General features: G+C 36.4%; 1 protein-coding gene across 5 annotated transcripts in view; it reads right to left on the bottom strand.

Moving 5' to 3' along the window:
- LOC149078850 (uncharacterized) overlaps positions 1-16,799 on the bottom strand; it is a 214,179-nt gene that overhangs the window by 27,671 nt on the left and 169,709 nt on the right. For all 5 annotated transcript variants that reach the window (XM_089241013.1, XM_089241012.1, XM_089241011.1 and 2 more), the window contains exon 6: positions 6,090-6,132. In XM_089241013.1, coding sequence (XP_089097139.1) covers positions 6,090-6,132 — 43 coding nt within the window. The remainder of the gene's footprint in view (positions 1-6,089; positions 6,133-16,799) is intronic.

The raw sequence follows: 16,799 nt of genomic DNA, 5'->3' as shown, positions 1-16,799 counted from the left end.
TTCTGAAATTCGAAAACTAATATCCGTTAACTCGTTGCAAACTCAAACAGATCGAACGCCCACGCGCACTGGAATGCAAAGAGGAAACCGTCCGACGGGGGCGGAGAAATAAAAATAAGGAGGATAAATGTAGGAAAAGGCCAGTAGCAGCAGCAACAGGAACATGAAGAAAATCGAGGCAACTTTTCTTTCCTGGATGGACGATATTAATGAATGCTTAATGCCGGGCATAAAACACCAAAAAGGAGTGGTTCGATCTCATCGTGCTCTTATTCTTCTTCTCTCGCAAATCAAACAAAACGAGCGGTTCAGCTAGAGTCCAGCACATAGAGGAGATTAGCTTTCCCTCATTCATACGCTCATAAAAACAAAAAAGAGGAATGAAACGAAGCTACGATTTCCAACATCCTCCTCGTTTAGGGGGTAAATTCGGAATAAATATTATATGCAGCAATGTGTGAAAAAATGCGTGGTTAATTTTGTTTTTTCTCCGATATACAATCAGCAATGAATGAATGAATGAACGTCAGGACTCTGCTACCGGACTTATCCCGATGGCGATGTCTCTTCCCGCCCAGCTCTGTGGCAGCGTCTCGAACAAAATACATGTACCCAAAAGTCGTGAGTTGAGTGCGTATCTAGTGTTGTGTCCGATTTTTCAGTGCCGCCATCCATGTTTCAAATTATGAGTAAGGTATAATGATTGAATATTTGTACAGTTATAGGCTTGTTGCTCTCTGTGGGCGAGACTTTTTAACGGGGAGATTTGCTCGCATTCGCGCCTCGAAGTTGAGAACCACAGAAAATCAACTTCAGCCGACTATAATTGTGGCGCCGTCATCGGCGCGCCGGCTGAGGTTCGAACCCAGGTCTTCGCGATGGATACACAATCAGTAATAGTCCTTCATGATCGGTAATAATGATTTGACAAGAGCAAAATCGATCAGCCGATTTATATGTTGAAACCGGGAAAGAACATGGAAAACAAGTTCTTTACCTACGGAGCCTAAGGCAACCACAGATAGATGGCGCCTTTATTTTCAGAATCAACTCCATTGGTAGGAAATTGCCGTTCGGTGATATCATCGGAGTTAGTGTGCGGTAAAGTTTGACCCATTCTCTTGATTGAATTCATGCCCAACTTTAAAATGTTTGTAGAAATATTTCAGATTAGATTCGTAAGAGAGATTTTTTAGAATATTTTCTTATCTTTAACTCAAAGGAATCTTCTTGCTCGTAAATTTGTCGGGATCGATTTCAAAGTTTTAAAACTTGTTCTTGTAAAATGTTTTTTAAAATTCAAACTTTTACAATCAATTAGTAAGTGTATATGTGACGGTAAATGTGATAAATCACCGGCACTTTTGGTAAGTGATAAATTTTGTTCACACATAGCGAATTTAACATATTTACAGGTAATTATCCACAGGTCAAATCGTTGATATGATAATTCGTCTATGAAATTACTCAAATTTACCGGAATTCAGTCTACGATGAATTTGATTGGTAATGTGTTGAACATGTTGACACGTGAAAAAACTAGAATTTGAAAAAACCAGACAATAATTTTTATGTTTTTATATTTTTAATAGGTATTTCCATTTAATTTGTATTGCAAAATACGTTTAGTCCACGTATTACAAACAAGCAAAACTGCTAAATGATGGAATTAGTGATATTTCCATATTTTTATATACAGTATTTCTAAACTTATCAAACCGATTTTATATTGGAAGTATGCATAATTGCTGGCAAAATCAATATGGTGAAATTTATCGAACTTACCAAAAATAGTGGTGATTATGCATAGTTTTTTTAACCGGAAATACATATAATTCTAGATTTATCACATTTACCGCAACTACTATGTAAATACCTATAAATTATTTTATAGGTTAAAATATGAAAAAAAGTTCCCGTAAAAACTTCATCTTGCGGTTTGAATTGCTTACATCAAGTTTTAGACAAACCCGATCACTAGAACTATAATTTTCTAGTCGATTTTAATTTTTCGATTTTTGTAGAGGCCTACAAGTAGGAGAATATTTATAACCACTCTTTAGATAAGAAAGAGATAAAATATAATGTCTTTGATAACTGTAATATAAAAACGGTTAACTCAACACAAACCCTAAATTCAATGGATAAAATGGCAGATCATATTCAGATGATGGAATAGAATATTCATTAGGATAAAAAAAAAAATAAGTGTGCATAATTATTCATTCAAGCCATATCCATACCGGCATAAGAATAAAAAAATTATTCAAATGAGAGAAACAAAATCGAAAACCAAAAAAGATAAGCCTCAAAAATAAAATAAACAACAAAGAACAGAAGTAACAGCGGTAAAGTAACGAAGCGTGTAAAAGCGTGCAATTTACGCATGCGGACATATGCTATGCAAAACTCACCAAAGTTTTTTTTCCATATTTTGCCATAGTGAATGTGAAGCAGTGAAAAGAAAAAAAAATAAAATACAACACAACACTGAGGTGAATACTTTTGAAATTCCAGGTATAAACGGGGTGATCGAAAAAGTCACGCGGTATCAGATTACCGTCATATTGAAAGAGTTTATGAAAACTATTTATCGAACGTTGCTATTCCATTCCATTTGATAACTTTTCCACATAATTATTAACTTCAGGGAAATTCAAAAATAATCATCGGTTTCAAAAGTGATATATTTCAAAAAGAGTATTACAGATAGCATAATGAAAAAAAACCTCGCAAGCAGCAGAGACATTTCGTTAACCCCCCCTCCCCCCACGCTCATAAGTGGTCTACACTCGTGTGCAAAATTAAGAGAATTTGCACATTGTGTCTATTTTCACAAGAACTGGACCAAAAGTACTAATAATGCCACCGAAGAAGTATGCAAATATTCAGTTGTCGAATATGTAAGCGTACTCGTGCGCGGAGGGGGATAAGTGCACGAGGCGTTTTCCACGATTTGTGTGCTCTTACTCCTCGGCGATATTCACTGAGTTTCTCGAAAGTTTGGTAAATTTTATAAGCTATCAGGTAAAATGAGTAGCCACAAACGTATGGATGACGGAATGAGATGGAGAATCGTCGGTAGATCGGATGCAGGGCAATCACAAGTGCAGGTGGCTACAGAGCTCGATGTTACTTACGCCCAGTGTCGTCTTGCAATTTGTAGAAACAGTTTCAGGACACTGGATCAATATCGAGAAAACCTGGACAAGGTCGCCGAAGAGCCACGACGACCAATGAGCATCGTTATTTTGCACTTTCAGCGCGGCGCCACAGGACTGCTACAGCATCGCAGCTCTCACATGAGCGGCATGCGGCCCCTGGAACTCGAGTTTCACGGTTTACTGCTGCCCGAAGGCTTTATGCCAGAAGACACGCTGTTTGCGTCCCTAACTGCAGCACACAAGAGAGCGCGTTTAGCATGGTGCAGACACCATCGGCCTTGGACCAGACTTCAGTGGAGCACCGTGCTCTTCACAGATGAGTCGAGATTCAGCCTGGAACACTGATTCTCGACGTACACTCATCTGGAGAGAGCCTGGTACCCGATACCATCCCTCCCTCATCAGGGAAATGAATCATTATGGTGGTGGAGGTGTCTGGTCTGGGCAGGCATCATGTTGGACGGCCGCACACCCCTCCATGTCTTTGGCAGAGGGTCCGTGACTGCTAGGAGGATATCTTAGAATCCTACGTTCGACTTTTCAGTGGTGCAGTTGGCCCTCGGTTCCTGTTCATGGACGACAACGCTCGTCCACATCAGGCTAACCTGGTCAACGATTATCTGGGAAGTCAGGATATTCGGCGTATGGATTGGCCAGCCAGATCTCCTGACCTAAACCCTATAGAACATGTCTGACACGCTCTTGGGAGGGCAATTGCATCTCGCCATCCCCCTGCGAGAACCATCTCGGAACTGGAAACTGCGTTACTGTAGGAGTGGGACCGATTGGTCAACTCCCTCGTGTCATGTATGCCTTCACGCTATGCCACCTGTCTGACTGTGAGAGGGGAACATTAGACTCACTTTCAGTTCGATCTCGCAACGTAGATTTTGGACATTCCTGCAATGATGAGCTTTACTGACAATCATGCGTGCGTAGTATGAGTTTTGTACGGTACATCTCTTGCTCTGTTATATATAACGGCGTAATTCGTACCAAATTTCATTAAAATCTGTCCACTTGTTTTTAAGAAATTCGACATAATGTGTTAATTCTCTTAATTTTGCACACAAGTGTATGTGCCCTCCTTTCGTTACGTCGCACATATCTATGCCAACACCTTCTGCTTTAGGTGTTGTCTATACGGTAGTCCAATTCATCCGAGATACGGTTGCGCACATGTCAGTATTTAATGATCGTAACACTTGTTCGGTACGCTCCTTGCACTGAAACAAACGGTGAAGTCTTCGCATCTTCCCAAACACAAAATTCTTTTTTTTTGTTCGTTCGTTGTCATTTTGAGCACGACATGATACACAAACATTACAAAAATAACGGCATTTCTGGTTACTGTTTCTACCAGAAACCAAGCGTGCGCTATCTAGTTGGTGACACGTCAGAGAGAATTGTGGGGGGAATAAAAATTTAATCTTTGCTTCTTCATGCCCCGTTTACTTTTTTTACAGTACAATTTATGTTTGAAGTTGAAGCTTTTCACAGTCCGATGATTATTTTTGAATTACCTGTACAGTTGGTTGATTCCGGGAACGTAAAGATATCATAGCATTGTTATGTTTCTATATGTTTCTGAATACATTTTAAAATTCACAAATTTTAATCACAAAAATCTTTAAAAAAAAAATTTCGATCACCCTGTGAATTTCATTATATAATCAGATAATTCTATTATTAACATAACACACAATCGAACAAATTTTAGCATCCACATTTAATATAAACATTGTAAAAAAAATCTATTATACAAAACGGAATTCATTTTCTATAAATAGACTCTTGATTATCGTATACACTTTATTACAATGATGTGCAATATCAAAGGATAATCCAGAAATGGATGATCGGAAAAAGAAAAAAAATGATCCAGAAAATTTGAAAAATACTCAACAAAAACAAAGGTTTTTTTAATATTAATGTATCATTTTATTTTTACTTGTAAAAGTTCATTAATACTGTAGTACAATTATTTACATTAAAAACACCCTCACAACGAACTTCAAGGCCCACATTTTGTTTTCGCTATATCCGAGGTAATTATAGAGCATCATCCTGTTGTAACAGGACCAAACATTACATTCCTTATGTACGCTGGCTGATTATAACGACAGTTTTGACGTTTGAATATTTGAAAAGTTGCTTCCGGTTGACCGACGATTTATATTATCCAACATACCTTTGATCCCGTTGGTGTCTGACAAACGAGAGTCTACGTATACGAAACTAGAAATTCTGCGAGAAACTATTAGTAGAATGTGCTTCCTGACACAGGGGTACAACAGAAACGGCGACATGGTCACAGAAAATGATTGCTACCGCAGGGAGTCAAACATCGAGGGGTTAGCGCTCGAACCCCTCGGATAGTATAAAAGAAAAGGCTACCGTTCGCAATCGGCAAATAAATTGTAGGTCCCGGTCTAATTATTCTCGTGTGTAGAAAATGACTGTGGGGCGAAAAAAATGATCAAATAGAATGCGAGTTCATGAGCGCACATTAGGAATCCTTTCGCGCAAATTACTGTGACTAGTTCTGAATTCATTACATAAGCAGCCTATACTTAACATACACGGTAAAAATACATGTAACACTACAATGCATCAGATCCTATTCCATAATGAAGAAACTGCCTACATCGCGCTCGGTTGAAAATAACGAGAAACGCTGACAATAACAAAATCCCTGTTCACCATGTCTCGAATCAATTTACAAGCAAAACATCGAACATTTCTTCAGAATCCTACCCACGCTGAGAGGATTGGAAAAACGGATTAGAAAACAAAGAATTTTTTCTCTCGGAGGAACAATTTCTTCTATTTAAAACTGGAGTTTTACACATCGAAACAAATTCCCATGTTTTCGTATAATAACACGTGTATATTACATAGGAAATATATTTAGAGAAAACTGACCTTCTTTGGAGGTGCTCTTCTTTTTATTCGCAGCATTCCTACCCTAAAAAAAAGAAAATAAAAACATGAGTAATCAATATATTATTTGTATTAAATTCATAAAATTTTGCATGACTGTGATTTATGGCAACCAAATCACGTCTTTTAAAGAAAAATGTAGTGCGATGAAATAAATTCGTAACGTATTCAGTAAAAGTACAGAATAATAGGGGAGAAAAAATCATATGCTTTCTTGATATATAAATGATTAACGAAGAAACTAAAGCAAAAAGACAATAAGATGGATGAAAAATTATAAATCAAAGATAATAAACTCGTTGCAGTTTTATACTATGATATTATCTAAAAAAGATTGCTAGGTGATTTCAGCTTGTAAAAAGTGAGTTATAAGATACGTGTTAATCTAGATCAATGTTTCTCAACCTACGGTCTGCGGACCAGAGATGGTCCATGACGATGGTTAGCCCGCAGACTCGATAAATTAATTTCTATTGAGTGAAAAGCATTAATTTATATTTTGTGAAACTGGTATAAGTAATACCCTGTTAAGGTTCGGGGGGGAAAAAAAACTAGTCAATATTACTTTAGGTGAATTTCGTCGAAAGAAATGCGTTTTTACAATACTTTATTAGTGAGAAATGTGGAATACAGAGAAAAGGGGGGGGGGGAAATTAGCAAGGAGCCAAATGGCTCTTACTGGCAATCACAAATTACAGTTTGGTATGAATCATGTAAGCAGATAAATAAATAAAACGATAAAAAAATTAACACATCACGTGATTGTGACTCAATACATGGGATATCACTGAATGTGATGCCAAAACATGGAGTTCTCAATAAAATTGCCAATTATGTCTGAAACTAAAGGCTATTGTAAATCACAGTTGAAAAAAAAGGTATTTCACGAAGAAGTGTTAAAAGCTGGTGGTCACATTTTCATTGAGGTTAAATACAGAAAATCGGCATCTTCAATACAGCAAAATACGGGACCATCGCCAATTGTCACCAAAAACATTGCGATAGACTAATTCAACAAAATCACCAATTGCACCAACTAATACAGTTGAAAAATCACTAATTACAGCTAAATTATCAAAAATTGGAGGTAAATGTGGACAATTACTGGAATATATTGAAAATTGCAGTTGAAATGCAGTTTCCGGGGAAAAAAGAAGTTCAATATGACAAATATTTGAGATAAGTATCACTCTATGCCAGGGGGTCTTCAACTTTTAGGAGTAGCGAGCATTGCCTGTACGCATCAATAAACCAAGAGCAACTACTACGGCAACTTTGACTGCCCTAAATCATTGAATGCCAATTTTTACAAGGTGTTTATTGAAGCGTTGATCAAGTGCTCGTCAGCACGAAATCATACACGAGTATTGAGCACTCTTTGGGCTTTGAGGAGTAACAGGTTGAAGTTGTCTACTCTACGTTAGGTTTAGATAACTGGCTGATACGAAGATAAAATTAAGAGAGAAAATTCAACTGCATCCACGGGGAATCTAACCATCGTCCTCACGCAATCCGGGAGAGTAAGCTAGATCCCAACGTTTCGTTGCTTTTTTTTGTAGTGTAGTGGTCTAGCACCCTTGTACAGGTTGCGAGGGGACGGTGGTTCGATTTTCCCGCGAATACAGTTGAGTATTCTCTCTATCTTTCTTTCCTGAATTCATCTCGCATCAGCCAGTATTAATACTTATGAACTATGTTATGATATTTATGACTATAAGTATTGGAAAAATAATCTACATTTATAATTTCAGTAAGATAATAGATTGAAATATGAGCTTTGTTGAAAAAAACGAAAAACTAGATTAGTATAAAAAAGACGATCCAGACACACAAAAAAAAAAAAAAAATTTAAAATAGGAATATCCCATAAAATACGGGGCATACATTTATAGCGGTCCGTAGAAACTTCTCAGATATTTCACTGGCCCTTGGATACAAAAGGGTTTGAAAATGTAGATCTAGATGGTTCGGGAACGAGTAAAAATATTTATCTAATGAAGTGAAAATATTTTGCTGGTGATATATTTTTTGGAAATATTATCGATTTAAAAAAAAAAACGAAAAGCACGAATTTGAACATTTAATGATTTGAACGCAAGTGATCAAAACATCTTTCATGTCTTAAACCCAACTTGTGTAATAATGAACTTTCTCATTTTCTATAGAATGTTATGAACTCAAAAATTTCTATTTTAATCAGTCTAAAAAAAAAAAAATCCACATGCGGTATTCAAGTAATAGGATCAGACAATTTTTTCCCCAGCCATTTCATATACTCTCTCTCTCTCTCTCTCTCTCTCTCTCTGGAGGCTTTCAAATCAAAAACATTCTCTAAAAATGAGGGGCAAAAAAAAAAAGTGAGAATATTTTCCCACTATATATATAATCCGAACTTAAAAAAAAAAACACTTGAGAACAACTATAACGTTATAAATACACTTCCTATGTGTAATAAATCTAACTTCTTCAAAGACATATCGCGCTATAGAATGACCATTAGAAAATGAAAGGGAATAAAACCATTATATTCTTTCGTGACTTGAGAATTATTTTTTTCTTTTTGTTGCAAGCAATGCTCCATATGTAACAATATTGCTCAAATAGTTTCTTACCACAGCAACAATTTTTTTTTCTTTGACAATTCACTTCAAAATACAGTTTTTTTCTCCCCCGCCCCCGGATGTCACACACAGATACATTTTGACAGCGATATTTTTTTTTGTATGAATCAATGATGGGGTTCTTCTGGTATTGATTTAAAAAAAAACTTTTTGTGTTATTTTGTATTGATGAAACAACAATTTCATTCTCTTATTTTTATCGTCGTAACACAGTCATGTATATTAACGCAGTGTTCTTCAATTTGTTTATAGCTGCGGAAAGCAGTTTTAAGATTTCGCGGACCAGCAGAAATGGGAGAAATAATTTGCGAACCGAGAAAAAAAATAAATAGGAGAAATGATGAATAAATAAGAGAAGAAAAAAAACGTACCAACAAAAACTAAATACAGCAAAAGTCCGTTATAATGACAGTTCATAATCATGAGAAAAATTGTCGTTATAACGGATTTCTCGTAATAATCAAATTTACAGTTTTATTCTGTAGGTTATAAAACTGTAGAAAATTGCTGCTTTATCTGCATTAAAGCGTCTCTTGGATCATATTATTCTGATATTAACTAATGAACAGAACTCTAGTGAATTTGTTTTTTGACCTCACAGTAGTTTATTCCCTATGACATAATTGTTAAATCTCAACCTTAAGTCTCAAGTATTATTATTATATCACTTACTTCTACAGCTGAATAGACTCTTTAATACTTTCCCGCCAATCGGAAATGCTTTTAAGCACGATTTTTTCAGTCATCGGAAACGACTTTAGAAGTTATGATTCCCGTGGTCTTTTAGTTACTCGAAGAGACCAAAGTCGAAAAAAATCATCACATAACCTATATGTATGTACAGTGGCGGAAGCTCAAAAATAGAAAAAAAAAGGGGGTTAAAACAATTTGACTTCTCTGTGTCCATTTTTTGTTCGAAGTACCTTGGAATATTTTTACTAGGAGCATGTGCTATGACAAGAGTCATCATACGCAATTCTTGTAGCGAGAGAAGACTAAACTAGCACTTTTGGGAATTCTTTTAATGTTATAGCGAATGTTTCCTAATTTTCAACTCGTTATAACCGAATATTTTTTTGTATCCTAAACATTAGCTATTTGACAATCACTAGCAAATCAATAGTTTTAATGAGATTACCATTATAAGCCGTACTCATTATAACGGACTTTCACTGTAGATAAAAGAAATAATTAGACGCTCAGCAAAGAATAAAATAAATAGCAGAAATTTTTCGCGTGACAGTTCTTCCACCAAAAGAAAAGGTGAAGTCCCGGGAAAGTAAAAATATTAAACATTATTTAGGACCGCTTTTCTTGAGCAAAAAAACATGGTTTTTATAATAAATTATAAAATTTTGCACAAATTCATTAAACAAATTGAAAAGCGATAGGTTTTTGAAAATTTATGGAAACTACAGGGAGTCCCACAAATTTGTGAATAGTTTAAAAATTCATAAAAATTGAAGGAATTGGTACAGTTGAATGCAGTTTGCGAAAAAGTTATTCCCACGAAGAGGGAATGGTTCAAATTCTTATAGATGGAGGGACTGCACGAAAGCAAATCACGTAATTCAATGACATAACCTTTCTTCAATATCATCTGTGTAAGAAACGTCCGTAAAAGCTTCAACCGGCGATTCCTGGCTGACGTGAAACAATTTTACCAATAGTGGTCCACAAATGGTTGGCATCACAATGAAAATCATAAATTTTATAGGCCTCCGATTTGCATATTTTCAGTGATTTGCTTTCGCGCAAAGCTCTATATCGACAAAATATGAACTAAATACCTTCTTCGTGAGAATAAATTTTTTCACAAACCGCATTCAAATTCGAATTCATTTCATCTACACATATCACACAGGTACGCGAACTGTTATCAATTCATGTATCATGTTTACCTTAGAATTCAATTATACTAATTACTTCAATTTCCATGAATTTTTAAACTGTTTACGAATTTATGGGACACCCTGTACATATACTGACGAGCAAAAGAAACAATCATTAAAAACACGAAATCGACGTAGGCTAAATGTCCAAATGGGGAGGACGGTACGGAAGCCACACTTCCGTAACAAACTATCAGGGAGAGAGAGAGAGAATTCGATCTCTAAAACACTCGATTTTTCCTTTCTTTTTTCCACTTATTTTAAAGTGTCACAAATTACAATTTAATGGTGTAATCGATTAGTGATCCGAGTGGAAAATCAGGAATATAATGATGGTGTTACGCTCTTTCCGTCAAAAAAGAAAGAAAAAGAAAAAAATGAAGGGAAAACTTTTTTTTTTATGCTTCAGGGTAACAACGAATTAATTAAATGACGTACTTGTTGGAGTTAGGGACAGCAGAAATAGACTGAAGTAGAAAATGGTAACACAACGCGCTATCGAATCCAATTATTTATCCATAACAAATAATTGGAAAAAGCTTACTTAAATTTTGCTACTTGTACAAAACACACCACTTCAGTCCCGCATTCTCTATTGGCATTCACTGAGAATCTCCCAACAACGTCACCCGTACACACAGAAATACGTAAGCCCCTCATTAAATTTCTGATTCGTGACAAATTTCGTTCCAGAACCCGAAATACATATAAACCTTCGTTATAATTCGCTACTTATGAAATATTAGCCGAATGATTCCCATCGACAACGACAATTTCGTACGAATTAATACACGTCATGAGTTCATTGTGGAAACATTTTATGATCCGATATGAAAAGAATACAATAAAACGATTTATAGACGGTGCACTTTCACAGAAAATTCCGAAATGAAGCTTGTTCCGCTTCTATAGAAAATTATCGTTAGTTCGCAATTTCGACGGATTCTCGACTTCTCTCTCTCTCTTGCGCACACACACACCCAAATCGATTCAAGACGGAAATTACCGGGGAACGTTATTTCGGTCTTAACAATCCTACTCTTCTCAAGACCTCTTAATGAGCAATGCATTAAACAGAAATCTAGAAACCAAACGAATCAGATGAGAAAGGGGCGGGAGCTCGGAACAGGAGCACAATGAGCCCATTTCGGGAAACGTAGCAATCAAAAAATGTAACATAGGAATAAAAGACCGAATACGAAGAGAGAGAGAGAGGACTAAATAGAAGAAGAGGTGCTCCAAGAAACGGCGCAGGTTCCTTTGAGCGAGAGAAAATGTCTGTACTTCCCAGCAAATCAGTTCGAAATACGGTTTAAGGGAGGTGGGGGCAAGATAAATAAGATTTAACAGGAAACGGGTAGATGGGAAAATAGGGACAAGGCAGGTTCCAGAGATAAACTGAGCCCGGACGAAGCTACAAACAATCATTCTTGAGAAATCTTCATTGGGAATGACTCGTGAGGAATGATATCTCGTTCGCAGAAATGATTATGTTTGACGCCGTAGTTTTCTCCATAACCCTTAATGGACGGCATGGATGCAATTTCTCGGGGAAAATACCAAGAACAAGCCGAACTAAGTACGAGGAGAATATTACGTCTATCGCAATCGTTTTCGTAGGATGAGGCTCGAGTTGAGACGGAGGAAACCGAACCTTTAGAGGGAGAGAGCAAGAGTTTGAAATGGATTAAATCTCACGTGATCCTTAGAATCAAGACGTATCGTGGAGCATCCGTTGCTTTTCATTTGGGAAAAAAAATAAGTGTTTACCTCAGGGCTGGACAAATCTAGTGCCTGAGGCGTTTTAACTTTTTCACTGACCATGTATTTTTCTCAATGACATGCCTGGCATATAAAAGAAAAAAAATTGAACATTTTCGTTTTTTTAAATTTTTCATCGACGATGTGATGCAAGTGTTCCTACACACATGGAGAAATTTCGCGGAAATGATTTTTATGGCAGCCATGATGCAAATGAGCAGTGAACGTATTTTGATCTGTTCTCACGGTTCTAGTATTTAACAGCCCAGTGTGATCATGGGCTTTTTATATACCGCAACTGGGCGGTTTTGAAAAACGGAAGGAACATCCCTGGAACATTCCAATTCCAGCAAAATACAATCGAATCCCGTTATAACGAACTCCAAGAGAGTGGAGAAATCCTTTCGTTATAAAAGAATCCCAGGTTTTTGCATTGTTCCTATGTGAACTTATCTGGGGGATTAGAAAAGTGCTCGTTAAAACTAGATTTTCGCTATAACGGTATTCGCTAAAACGGGATTCGACCGTAGTATATTTTAATGCTGTATTCATAGAGGAGGAAAACTTAGCTTGCATAAAAACGTAAAAATATGATTTTTCCAGAAAAATAATACGGCTCTATTATACAGTACAGTGTCCGGAAGAGATAAAAATTCGGCAACTGATTCTAAAATTGTAGAAAATATGTATGTCGCATTTTTTTTTCTACACAAAAATATAGGATAAAATATCCATGAAAAAAATATGAGGCATCTGCTGCCACCTATCGAACAGAAAGTGTTATAACTTTTCAAGAAAAGCTAGTTGTTGATTTTAAATCGGTAGCATGAAAACGAACTAGTTGATAACTGTTATGATAGCTACAGTATATATTGTTTATATTTATGTTGCATACTGGCATAAAGTTAATGCGTCAAAATACTGGTTAATATACTTTATGTTTGCCCCCTAGATTATTTTTTTGCTATCACTGAAAAGAATATTGACCGGTATTTTGGCGCATACAATTTACATAGGCATGCAACATAAAAGAAAATTATAGTTTTATACACATGTTGTTCATTTTCACTACGGACATCGATTTAAAACCAATTACTTTATTTTCACTTACAACAGATGGTTTCAATTTTGTTCAATAGGTGACAGCAGTCCTAGCTCAAAGTGGTTTCTAGTATAGAAAGAGTTGTTCGCATTCCGGAGTCCCGTTGTCAAAATTTTGGAAACTGGAAATATTTTGTCTCTTTCTTTTTGTTCATGAGGAAATAATGGAAGCAAATTGTAATAAGCCAAAAGCCACATTATCACATTTTGGCAAACTATTGTTTACAAATTGGCCATTGTGAAATTTTGAAAAAGTGACATAACATTTTGACATCAGAGCACAGAATTTGCATACAAATTTCCTATTTCTATTCTATTCAATTTCCTGCCCCCCGCCCGAAGGTTAGGCAATGTTCATCCATTTTTTTATTCACTGGGTCACAAATTATTTCTGCTATTCGTGACGGTTCGCAAAAATTTTGACTTGATTTCAGAGGTTTACAATGAGAAAAAATTGAAGAACACCGAAGAAACATTAAACAGTACAAGGACTCTGTTTTTAGTGCCACTAGGCAACTTTATTCATTGCTTTACAATGCGACACTATAATACCTTCTGAAAATTTTTTCAAGATGTCCCAGATTTTATTAGAATTTGTCACGGTTTCTCAATCGTATATGATCTGACCACCCTATCCTAGGACCACGCGTGCCGTCAGGTTCTGTACCGCAAATCGGCTATGATTCTATAAGCGAGGTGAATTGTAACTTGGTGACTTCTTTCCCGACGCCAACAGTGTCGGAATTGTTGGCGTCGATTTCGACAATATTAGCTTGTTCAACAAATTTCAAATTTTCAACAGGTGTCGCATTTTCCCCTTCAATTTCCGTATTTCATGACTTCTTTTCCGACGCCAACAGCGTGGAAAATTTTAATAAAAGATATGAATAATGTTATAAGCTACGACGTGTCAATTTTTCTTACCAGTAGAAATTCATTTGCGTCTGTCGGGAATTTTTTTTAAGCTGTTGTAAGGATCAGATTTGCATCTCCAATCTCGAAAGTTTTATCTTGATTTTCTTAATCAATGGGAATCAGCGGGACCAACACTTAATGACATTATATCAGAAAACGGGATATAATCGAGTTTGACTATGTATATCTCTTTTGAAAATTCACCAAAGATATATCGGAAAAATTTTCGGCTATACTTATACGGAACGTATTTTCCATCCATTCAAGTCTGGCTTGTACATGCCGCGAATGCATAAAGATGTAGCAAACAGCTATTCCAGGATCGTCTTTTCCACCAGGCAGCGATTTTCTGAATACGAATAGAATGTGGAGAAATAAAAACCGACTGTATCCACAGATATTTTCCGACCGGAAGTCGCGTAGTCGCAACAGATTTTCGGGAAGAAGTCTCAGATAACGGAAGCGAAAATAAATAACCAAGTAAAAGAAGAGAAGGAGCGAATAAAATAGAAGAGATGTTCGAAGGACATTGTATTGAAAAGAGAGAAAAAAGAAGAGGTAAGAAGAGATCTCTTACTTCTCAAGGAAAAGGTTGCATTTCGATTTGTCAACACGGTCGACATCCAAAACCCAAAAAAAAGCGAAGAAAACTAGTTCTCCCTCTTCCTTCTCGTCTTCAACTCTCTGACCATTCCCTATCTAATCCTAAATCTATTTTGCTCTATACACACAAATACACATACAATAAATACACTCTTCTTCACTATTTGCACACCTAACTCGTCGTCTTATTTTCTTTCAAAAAAAAATCTGATAAATTCTTGATGCGCTGAACATGGTCGGATAAGTTCGTTACAAGCTCTACACCCACGGACCTGTTACCACATTTCTTTAGCGCAGTGTTTTTCTTTCTGTCCTGTAGTTAAGAGCATCTCCAGTTAATCACATTATAACATAAGAATTTGTAATTTTAGAGAAAATCTGAACACAAACTGGATGAGAAATCCGCCAAATGGAAGATCACGAGCGCCGCCACATTATAAATTTGGACCGTTCTTAATCGAACAGTTAATCTTTTTGCTGATAAGAACTGTTCATCTTTTCTTTTTTTTGAGAGCGCGCGCTACAAAAGTGATTTGATAGCTTGTTGCGAGGCACATAAAGTGGATTTCCCAGGTTGTGGGCCAAGAAAAAATGAAATCATTCTAAATTTTCGTTAAAAAAAATAAAATAGTGTAATAAGGTTTTAAAATTTAATTCAGAATCATCAATTTCTAACCAACTAATCTACGTTGGTGAAGTTTTCGCTTTTTGGAATCCATGTGAAACGAGCAATTCAAAAATAATTCCCAATCAGAATACCCAGATTACAAAAAAAAAAAGAGAAAGTTCAAGTTCAGCAAGGCCTTTTAACAAGGTTTCGAGTAAAATGACAGTCATTGTGACGCTGCGAGAAACGGGTTGCGCATGTATGGCAAAGAGCTGCGTTTCTCAACCCGTGGTCTGAAGACCAGAAGTGGTAAGCGAAAATTGTGTGGGTGAGCCATAGGCACGCACTCAAACATTTCATTCTAATTGAACTGAAAACAAATAAAATGAATTAATAAAAATACATAGTTACTAATGAAATTAAGCCTACAGTTGGTGGCCCTTGGAATTGCTCCAACCATTTTTACCGGTCAGTGAATTTGAAAAGATTGGGACACGCTCTGGTGCAGACCACTCATCATTAAGTATCGTATTCCCCCGAATTATCCGACATGCCGGGAAACGGCGATGATCAGCATGAAGGGAATATTCATATTTTCCGGCATCCCAAGAAATTCCAGTTACAGATTCTGGAAAATTCTAAAATTTCTCTATTGTAAAAACTATTGAATTCAGCATGATGTGCTCCTTGTTGAACCTCGCTTTCCCCGGCATGCTGGGAGCGGACAAGACTCCAATATTCAGAAATTTTGTTTCTCTCCAGTTTTTGCGGCATGCCGGTTAATGTAAAGAATCATTATTTTTATTTATACAGCACTGTGAGAGTCACTTATGTTTCTTTTATGCAATATGAATTTCACTACCTCATATTAATCCAGAAAAACCGAATTTTACCACACCAAGACTCCTGTATAACGTCACTGAAATAGAATAAAAGTGAGTTCATATGCGGTATGACTTAAAACAAATGAGCACAATTTACTAATTATGTTGGCAGGGAACCTTTAAAAACTGACGTTATAGGAAGGGAGACGTTCTTGAGAGAAACTCGAGACGGGAGATCAAGATTCCAAGAAGATTTTCAAATGAAAATTGACGAAGAAAAGTATTATTAACCCTTTGCGTTCCTAAAATTGACGAAGAAAAGTATTATTAACCCTTTGCGTTCCTATGTTGGGTCAGAACCGGCATCA

The sequence above is a fragment of the Pholcus phalangioides genome, unplaced genomic scaffold (genome assembly GCF_987345545.1).
Source record: "Pholcus phalangioides strain wild (caught in Gottingen) unplaced genomic scaffold, Ppha-v1.0 ptg000013l_1, whole genome shotgun sequence".
Classification (NCBI taxonomy): Eukaryota; Metazoa; Arthropoda; class Arachnida; order Araneae; family Pholcidae; genus Pholcus; species Pholcus phalangioides.
This window is presented reverse-complemented; position numbering and strand designations above follow the sequence as displayed.